Source organism: Calliopsis andreniformis, chromosome 9 (assembly GCF_051401765.1).
Source record: "Calliopsis andreniformis isolate RMS-2024a chromosome 9, iyCalAndr_principal, whole genome shotgun sequence".
Classification (NCBI taxonomy): domain Eukaryota; kingdom Metazoa; phylum Arthropoda; class Insecta; order Hymenoptera; family Andrenidae; genus Calliopsis; species Calliopsis andreniformis.
This window is the reverse complement of record NC_135070.1, coordinates 8,049,832-8,062,360: the sequence shown is the minus strand read 5'-3', so window position 1 is coordinate 8,062,360 and position 12,529 is coordinate 8,049,832. Positions and strand designations below refer to the sequence as shown.

At 39.6% G+C, this 12,529-nt stretch overlaps 1 protein-coding gene across 1 annotated transcript in view; it reads left to right on the top strand.

Annotated features, from left to right (window-relative positions):
- Positions 1-10,725, top strand: part of LOC143183566 (spondin-1) — a 153,917-nt gene extending 143,192 nt beyond the window's left edge. Inside the window, exons 5-7 of the mRNA XM_076385139.1 lie at positions 1,294-1,466; positions 8,684-9,048; positions 10,186-10,725. Coding sequence (XP_076241254.1) covers positions 1,294-1,466; positions 8,684-9,048; positions 10,186-10,397 — 750 coding nt within the window. The 3' untranslated portion in view covers positions 10,398-10,725. The remainder of the gene's footprint in view (positions 1-1,293; positions 1,467-8,683; positions 9,049-10,185) is intronic.
- Positions 10,726-12,529: the final 1,804 nt, after the last annotated feature.

Genomic DNA, 12,529 nt, shown 5'->3' with positions numbered 1-12,529 from the left:
AGCGACCGGCTTCTCGCTGTTTCGCGAGGAATTGCGGCCTCTGAACTTAATATTAAGTTTGAAAGAAACGAAAGTAGGCTACTTTGTATTTTCCAGTAAGAGGATTTCCTGGATGCTGGTCGATGATATAGGTGCGCGATATTGTAGATTGAAAAATTCTTGACTTTGAGCGAGAAGACGTTCTACAGTCAACCTATGACGCGATTAAGGCCTGATGCAGAAATTACAGAAATTTCTGTGGCTTTGCTTCTCTATATTTTAAGGGTTTGTTTTATGCAATCTAGAGGTGTGAGAGAGTATGAAATTTTGTAATTTTTTTAGAGAAAAGTATACATCGTAGTGACTTTTTTGGGGGCACTTGAAGCGTGTGGTCTTTTAGGAATGAGAGAAATAAAGTATAATTACAGAATCTTACTGTAATCAGAACCTACGTTACTCGAGATAGTTCTACAGAAAAAAACAAAATTAATTGGTTACTTGGGCGTTAAGGAAGTTCAGAGTAGTGGAGTAGCTTGAAAAAAGATGAACAAGCATGTATTTAAATTAGAAACATTATTATGATATGAAAAGGGAGAGTTTAAAATACACAACTTGTATTTTTTACGTATATTTGAAGATCTTTCTCACGCGAATAAAATGGAAGCAAGGTGGAATAACTAGCATATCTTTATTTTTGAAATATTTCCTGTTTCTGAATAATTCCTTTAATTATTAGTATTTAAGCTTCTTCCTTCAGAAACATGAATTCTGTCTTATAGAGTCCAATTAATACACACAAATTTAGCTTCTGTCGTTTGCCTCTTAGCCATTTCTTTATAATCATAAATTTTCCATGTTATGTTCTCTTGAAGCAAATGACGATTACAAGAAAACTATACCATAGAGAAGATTTATTAGATAAATGTCCCAGTACCTAAGTAGACAACCCTAAAATTGTATACTTTGAAACTTGAATTAAATCCCAGTAGCTCAATATACTATCTTATGATATGTACTATTTTTTGTATTTTATTAAACACATTGAAATTTAAGCTCATATTTTGTAATAATATTCTATAATATTATCTATAATATATAATATTCTATAATAGCTTTACCTTCCAATTATTGGAATATAATCGACTACTGGAACATTTACTTTGAAGTCAATCAATCTTATTAACATATTCTCAAAAGCTGCCTTTATCGCAATAAAATTCAAAGCCCCAATCATTAACAATCCCCACCAGTCGACCCCCATGAAAATGCGTCTGACAACGTTCTTCATCCAAACCACGTTCTCCTATGTTACAGCTACGCGAGTACACGCTAACCGAAACGTATCACGAAGACGACGTTGAAGTAGAGTTCGTCAGCAACGACAATCTACTAGCGAACAGTCCGACCCCCAGGGGGATCGATCCGAACAGGGACCTGAACGAGGCTATCGCCGAGGAACGGAAGGAAATGGACACTCAGAGATACAGGTACGTTCCCTACGTTTGCTCGTTTATTTTTATCGCGTCGCTCCTCTTGGATCGTCGACCAACTTAAGCGAGGAAAAATCGAAATGCGTGGGATAACTTGAGAATTTCGAAAAGCGTTGCGTGAGCTCGATACGGGGAAAAGGAAAATACAAATCCAGGTTCTAAAAAAAAGAAAAGAGAGCAAACGACGTCTCGTTCGTGTAACCCGATTCAATTCGCTGGGAAATAATAGAGAAAGCGGAGATCGTAAAAATAGATCCCAAACTGGAAACGCTTGCCAGCGAAGCTTCGACTAGAAGGAGAACACGTTGAATAGACACTCGCGCATAAAGGACATCCGGGTCTGGCAGGCTCGAAACCGCGCGACAATGTCCAGACGTATCACGAGGAGAGTTGTGAAAATAGAACATCATCGAAGGCGCCAGCTGAAAAGATATTTTTCCTTGGTCATTCGAAAGGAGTTGAACGAATCGATCGAGGGTCCGCCTTGCGTCTGTCCATTGTGCCTCGTAATCGACACGGTCAACCCCATTCGGGAATCGTTGCAAATTTTTTTTACCATTTCTGCGAGTGTCCCTCTGAATTGAAGGAATCGCAAAGATCGTAGGAATCACGCGAGTGGAATTGTCACCTTTTAAAGCTGCGATTACGAAACTATGTTCACTATTTAAAAGCGCAATCTCTGCACAGTGATTTCAATTTTAGATAAAGGCATTTAGCATTTAGAAGCATTTTTCTTCTTGTTGGAACGCTTTCGTTTGTCAGCCTCTATTGGAAGATTTTATTAACATTGTTTGAAGTTAAAAACTAAAATAATAGTACTATTGAATAGAAATAGGTACAAGAAAATAAAGTTTAAAATTGTCTTAAACAAAGGTGGAAGCAAGGATAAGTTGAATTAGTAAAGAAATTACAGACCCTGTCATATAACTTGTAATTCTTTATTGATGAAATGTATCTATAGAGTGAACAGTCTCAAAGATAAGATGTGTCTTCCAATATGGTGTGTCTCGTCTGTCCTAAGCTTGTTCCTTAAGAAGTTAATATGGCCTGGAGCTTAATATCGTTTCTCCTCCCTTCATTGGCTGTTGCTTAGCCATCGTAAACCTGATCTCATGAAAATGCAATAAGGACGTAACTGTATCAAATATATTTCCTGTCGCCAGTTCTCTCGTCTATACATACGTATACAACATTATATACAATATATATATTTGACAACTGATGTCCGATAACAATATTACTTTCCACCGACTTCCCGATGCTCAGTGGCAATTCCTGCGATAAGGTCGAACAAAGTAGAGTGCCCTTATCGTTGTAATATCCGGCTGGACTCCGGCTACTCGCACGTGTCCATCGACGCCATCCTCTCGAAACGAATCAGAACCTCGTAACTTTTCCTCTTCTTCTAAACTTTATCCATCGCTCAGACTTCCTCGTTTTTCCTTTTCTCGTTCTCTCGAAAACAAATACCCCGCATTTTTCAATTCGTCATTACTCTACGCGCGAAGTTCGCGTCGAATAAAAATTGCAAGACAGCAGTCTAGATCAACACTCACTCGCGATGGAATCGATAAACTGAAGCATCGGGACGGGAACATTCTCGAAAAAAGGCTCGATCGATCGATCCTCGAAGCAACCTCTCTCTTTTTTTATTCCAGTACCCACGCTTCGTTATGAAAACACGGCGATGGCTGCGTCGGACGCTGGCGCTTCAGCGACAAGCGTAAAATACGTTGCTCCAGGCGCGAAACTTTTAACCAAATTGAAATACTGTCGAACGAAATTTATTTTTTATTCCGAGGCTTACGCGGGAACAGTCTCATCGAGCGATGCTTCGTATCGCGACGTCTCAAACGAACGCGACTTTTACTTGCTGCTTTGGTAAATGTTTCCTGAGCTACGCGCATAGAACGTGCATTACAGTTCTACCCTCGACTGTTTCGATTTCGAACACGACAAGTCTTGAAAATTACTATTGAGGTTTACTTTTGAACAGAGAGGCTGGTCATGGAAAAGTTCAGAAAAATTTATAGGGTACTGAAGTTTGAAAACTGATGTGAAGTTGGATATGAGAGGGGAATTCATGGAAGGGCCTTTAAACCCTTGTAGACCGAATCATTTAATATTACATGACTTCGGACTACTATTTGTCGACATTCGCCCACAAAAGGCTAACCCTTATCATACTAAGGTGGAATCACGTTGATTGAGCTTTCAGAGTTCAAATACAGAATTTCAGGATTGGGAACCAAAAGTAGGAGTAAATATTTAAAAAGACTTCGAAACTTTGAAACTTTGGATATTGAAAAATTGAAAATTTGGAGGTTTGAGAAGTTTAAGAAATTAAAATTAAATAAAATTTTTACATTTGATGGTTTGGGAAGTTTGAGAAATGAAAACTGAAAAAATTTGAAAATTTTTAAATTTAAGAATTTGAAAAATTTGAAGCTTTAAACATTTGAAATTCCCACTCTTGAAGAGTAGCTCTTCTCTTCATTAACGACCCTCCAGCCTGTAGCAAAGAAACGTGATAAACGAAGGGTAGTCCTATTGGTCGCCAGAATTCGCTGTCGATGTCTTCAGTTTCATCAGCAGGGAGCTGATAATACCCAAGAGAAACGGCTAACATCTAGACGCAGATAAATCGTCGAAGGTGTGCCCTTTATAACGCTCGTCGGAATCAACTGACGGCTGGGAGACCAGCAACTCTGACGACGCGACGTGTGAGAACGATTAGCAGAAACGACGATGAGTTTTTGCGGCGAACGGTCGAATAGCCGTGTGCAGGTTGTGATCGTTTTGACGTGGCGTTAAAACCACCATCGTTCTCACACGTCGTCGAACCTGGCTTTCATCGATTCGATCTCTTTCCCCCGTCCAAGTCGAGGGGATATCGGCCCCAAACGAAGCCACAACCGTTCGACACGAAACGAGCGATAATCTAGAGGTTCGATTGCGCTTATCGCTCGAAGAAACTCGCGCGTTAACCGAGAAACCGACTCAAGCAGTTCCGCGGGTTCCCTTCTCGAGTAATTTTCGAGGCGTTGATGGTCGTCTAGAAGGGTCGAAACGATTCCATTGAAACGCTCCAGCCCCTGGAAACACGCCTGTTACTTCTTATAGAGAAAAGACAGTAGTTAAAAAGATCTTAGTAGTTTTACTTAATCACCTTGGATTTAATAGAAAATGCGTGGAAAGTTCAGTAGATCCATTATGGATGGAAGCAGAGCATGTTAAACTCGAAGAATGCTATGAAAGTCTTTGAATAGTGGAATAGTAGAATATGTAGCAGATAGATGCTGATACTCAGTAGTCATACTCAATAGATAATGATACTCGTTAATAACACAGGGTGACTAAGTTATTTATTTTTGAAGTTACATGTGTGAGGTGTCTGTGTCTGACTTGAGTTATTCTACTGAGACCTCTACGCGTAACTTGATTGATACACGCCGACAGTAGAATAAGTCGTAAGTCAGACATGCATCAGACGAACTTTAGGCGAGTTTGCAAGAATTAATAACTCTGAAAAAAGTCTTGAATACTTCTTTTCATACCCCTTCTAGCCAGAATAAAATATCTGAGAAACACTATCGTTTATATTTGACATACAGGGTGGCCAAGCTGAAGCAGATCACCTAATCATCTCTTCTGTTTTTAATAACACGAATATCTGAAAAAAAACTAAGAAAATGATTCTACAGAAAAGATTATTATCCCATGATATTCCTCCTTCGAAACTATTCAAATAACGACGGACCATTTTCGTGTCATTAGAAACAAAAGAGATATTTAAGTGGCCTGCTTCAGCTTGGACAAGCTGTATATCAAGTATAAACGATAGTGTTTTCCAAACATTTTATTCTGGCTAGAAGGGGTATGAAAAGAAGCATTCAAGACTTTTTTTCAACGTTATTAATTCTTTCAAGCTCGTCTAAAGTTCGTGTGAAAGATGTCTGACTTACGACTTATTCTACTGTCGGCGTGCATTCACCAAGTTAAGCGTAGAGACCTCAGTAGAATAACTCAAGTCAGACACAGACACCTCACGCGTGTAACTTCAAAAATTAATAACACAGAAAAAAAGCCTCGAAGAGAATTTTGTCATTCTTGATTTTCGACTTATTTTAGCATGTAGAATCAGCATTTAAATGTTCTGACACCTGTCGTTACCCTGCATACTATAGTAGCGTAGCTACTTTGGACATACTTACCTGAGAGCAGTGTTCCCTCCAAACAATTTAAGAAAAGAGTATATACAAATTTAGTCATCGACTGTCTACAATACTATTTGATATTCTATTACTCAATATTCTATTAGTGACATCAAAAGTCGGCAAATTACCATGCAGCAAAAATACACTATGTAGATTGAAAATGGAACGATCTGAACATTTCCCTTGCGAATCCACCAAAAGATCACAATTGTTCTTATAAAGGAAAGATGCGAGGATTCGTGACACAGCTAGCAACGAGTGAACGTGCAGTTTCAGCGAGCATCGTAGAGCAACAATGAATTTTTTAAACCTAACTCCGCGTTGCTTTGAGGAGGCCACGTCATCGTTTCGACTGCTCGTCTCGAATAGGCTAACTGTAAATTTTTCACAAAGCCGTCAGCGACGGGAACCAGAAACAACCAGCTGCCCAGAATTTACGTCAGCTGTCCGATGCGAATTTATGCCAAGCCGAGAATTTGCATTTTAAAATTGTCGACCGACCGACCAACCGGTCGCACTAATGAGTAATCTGAATTGCAAATCCGATATAATAACGTATTTTCGTAAATAAATGTTCAATTACACGCGCGAGGGTGACGTTTTGCTTAATTAATTCCCATTCATACGGTGAAGCGCGCACGACAAATACATTTGTCCTCTCGTCGAACGATACATTCTGATCGATGTCATCTTGTAAAACCGTTCGAATCGCCATGGGACCCTGATAAACAATATTTAAGGGATGGTCCAATAACTTCAGTTTTTTAGTGACCACCCCTTTACCACACGCACAGCGACAATTGCCAAGCCAATATTTCTATAGACTTCATGGATCAAAAGAAAATTCTGTACTCATTATAAATATTATTATTGGTGAACAAAATTTTTTCCACGTGTCGATCAATCCTTCCAAAGCATATTAACCAAAAGAAATTTATATTTTTTCTATACATTTAACAGTAAAAATAATTAGGAGTTAGAAGGGTTTTAATATACCCATAGATCAGTACCTTGATATTAACAGGGTTATTGAAATATTTTTTTTAGGGAACGACTGAATTTTAAAAAATCGTTTTCAAATTATCTTTTCGCTTGAATTGTTTAAAATAACAATTTGCAGAGATATTGGATAACAGGCACGAAATTCGTGGAATCTGAATGAAAGTTAATTCGCAACTCATGGGTGCAACAATCCCCCTGGAATTGTGTATTAATGGTGGATGGCCGCAAAAATGTGGAGTGTTTTCCTCTTCATTTGGTTGCACAGTTTGCCCTGGAAAAAAGATAATTAAATCCCGGACGAAACCATAGTTTATTTCGCTGTTTTACGCGAAGTTTACAAACCCCTCATGGACGGGAAGGAGGCCGCGTGGAAAGGAAGTGAAAAATAGTTTCGCTGGATCCGCATAAATGTAAATTACCGTGTAAAGCAAATAACGACGCCAACAATTTTTAATATTAACGAGACCATTAATAATAAGGAGGACGTAAACGAGGTATGCCAAGTGAACTTTTCCCGCGATTCTCGTAATGGCTGTCGCGTGGTGAAATCGACTTGTGCAAACCTCTTGTCTGGAAAATTCATTTTTACAAGCATCGATCGAAAATGTGGTATATTTAAAAAAAAAAGAAACACCTCTGATTCCCTTTCCCTTTTCTCTGAAATATTCCACGATCGTTGCTCTGTTACCAGCAATCAGTTCACTAGCAATCAGAAATCCTGATACAAGCGAACAAAATCTACTCGACACGAGAAATACGGTCGGAGATCCAATCACAAGAGCCGTCGTATCAGAACGTGAGCCAGATGTCTGGCGAAATTGAAATCATGCAAATGCATGGGAAATAAATTAAGAAGCGTCACCCTATTACTGTTGGGCGCGGATGAGTCTTTAGGGTGCCATGAAACAATGGAAACGCTTCTCAGGTTTGCTATAGGAAGTAGAAAGTATTCACTTGCATAATACTAGTGTGATAGTTAATGATAGAATGATGGTGATGGGGTTAGCAAAGATGGAGAGAGAGAGGTGAAAAGAGGAGAAGGTACTTGTCAATAAAGTTATATATCTAGAATCTAGATAGTCAGATCATCTCAAAGAGGTATCTGTGATGCAAATTAGATGCAAAATCACCTAAGTCACATTTTTTTGTTTTTGAGATGTTTAAAATTTTCAACTTAGTGTCTTATGGACCTTCGTCTTCTTGAACCTTTATTTTTAAGTGAAAGAATTCTTTTAATATCCCTTTTTTCGACAATATAAAGTCTATATTCTAGATCTCAATTAAGACCTTATCTCGAATTTTTTGAAAATGCAACGTAAACCTTTTTCCCCTACAGCCATAGAAAGGGAATTGGAATAGAGTGAGGATTCCTGGCAATCACTGTTATTAGAAACAACAAACAATAACTTATTTTATTAAATTTATTTAGGATCATAATAAATTGTCATAAAATAAATTTTATTTATGTACATAATCATTGTATTAAATCATCAACCTTTTTCATTAGTCGTTTTATTGATATTTTCTGGAACACTTCACGTAGTATTAAACATGTATGAAAGTATGAAACCAATATTTGAAATATAAAAGTAAATTTAACATTAACAATATGATGAAATCCAATATACGAATATGTACCCAAAAGTATAATAAAAATATAATATAAATATACATGATGTCACGATATCACGAATGTGATGTTGATCATCCCTACGTATAGGGTTGAAACCGACAACCATGAGTAGAGGGAACCATTGAAATTGGTGGGGACATCGTCTAGCAACACAATGCAGCTGTCCCCACCAGTCCCAACGCCCAATGACAGTCCCAGTTTCCTCTCTCCTACTCCATCACGAATTTCCCTTCGCTGTCAAGAATTTCAGAGCAACCCTAGTTACAACTCGTCTGCCTTCGACAGTACTTCTACTATTTTTAATGGAAACAGTGGTTTCTTTGACTCGAACAGCACCTGTACACGAACCATTTCTGTCGCAGATACTGGACGACGACAGGAAGTGGACAGGTGGTGACAGACGTTCCACGAGACAATAAAGCAGCAATCATAGACAGCATCGCGTCATCGTACGCGTTACAGAAGCCAAGGTTCACGGCGACGCCTGCACCGAAGGCCACGAAATACGAAGGGAAATCTGGCTGGCCTTACTACCAAAAATACAAGCAGATGGCTGAGGTTCAAAAGGCTCAAATTTTTGAAGATATTCAGAGGAAGATGGCGAACGCAACCAATGGGAACAGTCTGGGTCATTCGTGGAATTCTACCGACATCGGGAGTCAGCGTCAGCACAGGTTCAGGATGAAGCATCATAAGCTGACGTCCAAAGGAAAACGATTAAGAGCACGTGAGTACATAAATTCTGCTGTTATCTTCTTGAGGACTTTCTTTATAATCATATTAGTAGATCATGTCATAAGTAGTGTCTGTCAAAGATATTTCTGTCCAACTATGGAGGAAGGGCAACAATTACAAAAAAATATGAAATTGAATTGGTTGCATCTTTGGATAATTTTGAATATTTTTGCATCTTGTTGTAGTGTAAAATAGTAGTAAAAAATTTATAGTAGATACTGCTTTTCTTCATAGTTGTATAAATTTTGTGTACCGAAAGAATTAATATTTAAAGGTATGTTTAGTTATATGCAGGCTTTTATTTTGTAGGATTACTTACAAATTTTTAAATACCTAATATTGAAGTCTTTTCTAAATTCTTAATCCTTCATGTTTACTATTAAAATTTGTTTAACTTTACGTTTGAGTTACAAATCATAGTATTTTAGAAACTACAGAAGCTTACGTTTAGAAACTACACAGTTCAGATTAAAAATATCTGCAAAAGATAAATTATGTTAAATTTACACAAAAAAGACACTTCTGTACGTTCTAAAATATTCCAAACTTACCAGGTGTGTCTACATGGAGATTTTTATATTTTTTTTCTTAACCCTTAACTATTCATAAGGTTCTGCAAAACCCCAGGCATAATATACAAATATATTTATTGGTATTTTTCTTCGCTACTAACAGATAGCTCCCTCAGAACCCAATAATCTTCCGTCAAATCACATTGTTTCGTATGCCATTTTGCAACTAGTATAATCAATTATTATCTGAAGTGTATCGATAACAAAGTTCGGAAAAACATTCCACCAGAACAGTCAAGGGTTAAGATTAGACCTTCGAAACGACACAAAAGTATGACTCTATCAAAGAGGATACAGAAACAGTAATAGTATTAATGCAACATAACGAATCACTGATTCACGCAATCTTTCATTCACTCTCATTCCTGCATAAACCAGATCCGATAATCATATTTCCCGCGTAAGCGATCAAAGGCCCCTCGTTTCCTCTTTGTCTCGACACGCCGATCCCGTTCCCAATCGCAGCCTGAATCGACGTGTTCAGTATTACGTACAATTTATTCCGCTCGAGTTTAACCAACTATGGATCAAGTAAGAACGCTCGTCGATTATTGCAGGTCCTCCAAGGGACTGCAAGGTCGGTGAGTGGGGCCCGTGGAGTGCCTGCAGCCGTAGCTGCGGCGTCGGCGAGACCCAGAGGACGCGGAAGGTAACGATAAAGCCGCGGCGCGGCGGGTCCTCGTGTCCACCGCTGAAGGAGACGAAATGGTGCGGCAGCGCGAGCCCCTGCTCCGATGGCAAATCTCTCGTGGACAGCTATCAATGGTAGTCGATGTCGTCGGCGATGCGACACCGTGGACGCGGTCCATCGACCCATCGAGACGATTCACCCTGACCGATCGGGAAAATGGGAGGGATTCGAGGAGCGCCCTAGCGGGTCTTGCGCGTGGAAATACCTAGGATGAACGCGGTGGATCGTCATTAGTGATCGGCTAGAATGCGTCGATAACGTTATCGTAGTTGTAGCGTCAACAATTTCCCAGGAGAGACGACGCCCTGGCCTGGCGTGTCAGGCTGCTCGATCGACGATCGTTGATCCGACTGCTCTCGTCCCTCGAAAGTTCGCTCGATATCTCTCAGGTTTTTTTGTCACTTGTTGGGGGACCCGTTGTTGATCATTCATTCGCGATGTCAAATGTCGCGCGTGTACGTTCTGACAGCGAAAACAGGAAGACACAGAGGTGTTTAGTAATAGTCGTGGTTTTTGGGGGTTTCCTAGCGAAGTTATCAGGAGGAAGGGATTTTGTTCTGAAAATTAGGAAGTAAATCTATGATTCTGAATGACTGGGAATTTGAAAAAATATAATTCTTTCAACTTAGAGATTTTAACATGGAAGTAGTAAGTAACTATCTATTACAGGACATCTCTGTACACTTATATAAAATGCTAACAATAATCAATGACACTTGATCCATATACACAAACTTGTTACCAAAAGCTACTCAGAATTAGTAGACCAATCAGTAAATAATCGTTTCAAAGAGAGTACATACGTATACTCTCGTTTGACTCCATAATTTAACAACGCTCAAGTGACGCATAGGACTCCACCCCGCCAATTAAGAATTAATCGACCATCAGAGAATGAACTGATTGGAACTCAGTGGCCCTTAAACAAATTGACACACTTTCTCAAGGAAACATTAAAGTATTGTAGACTTCGTGAAGAAATTGTAGAGGAAACAGTGAATCAGGGCGTGTACAGCGTTTAATTTGAACTACTTTCGAGGGCAGAAACTCGTCGATACAACTCTCAATCGATCGCCAATCGGGCCTGCGTTTCCTGCACGATATTTTTTGCAAGTCCGGACGTGAGCAAACAATTCGAGCGTTTCCAATTATATCCAGATCTACTTTATTTTTAACGAAACCTTCCGCGTTGAATTCATCTTTCTCGTACCGATTAACCGTCGGAAGACGAATGCTCCTCGACGAAGATGGGAGACGAGTGCAGGGTGCATTTTTACCCATAATAGAATTTCTATTGCAAACTAATTTCGAGAAGAAATTATATAGAAAAACGTATTTTGAACATTATATACTTTGCTTCTTTTTAATTTTCTCTCCACCTGATACCTGAAATAAGTGTATTTTTTGTATAATTCTTACAAATAAGTTAATTATACTTCTGACATATTGTACTGTATTTAGAGTCAAAGTGACCCTGCATTCGTCGTACAAGGATTAAAATGAACCATGGAAATGCTGGTTACAAAAGGCACGCGATGCAACTTCGACTTTGTCCCGCCGTCTGGACCGACCAAAATCGAAAGGAAATTTATTGCAATTCGAACGCGAAATGCCAAACGAATTCGAGTCGGGTTACGAATTATCCTGGCCGCCATGGAACGAATTCCAGGCGGGGATTCTCTGAAACTCGAACACGAGGCGCATCCAGCTCCCCTCGAGCCGGATACCCAACCGAGCGATTCGGTCGTCCTCGTGAACACGGAAAAGGAAAACGAACAAGCAGAGCAAAGAGAGGAGGGGAAAAGCAAAGAAAGTACAGGAGTTTTCCGATGGTTCGAAAAATCTCCAGCAGCTCCCCGAGACTGAAGCGTTGAAGGCAATTAGCCCATTGGATTCGCGCGAGAGAACGCTGCCTGCGTGTGTATGCGAGCCTCTGCGTGTATATGTCTGTTTGTGTGTTGCACGCGTGAAGAACGAAGAATCCAATCGATGAAAAAGTTTCGGGGAGGATTCAGGCTGGGTTGGCTGGCTCGCGTCACGATCGCAGGTTTTCACTTGCATGTACTTCGTCCAAAGCTGGCTTTGCGCTTTCCTCTTTGACTCTTGCAACACGTGTCCAGGACACGTATTCAAAAGTTTTTGTGCGTGTACGTGTTTTCGTGTTCGCGCCCTTTTAACAGCATCGCGATTCCTTGACCCTGATTGCGCTA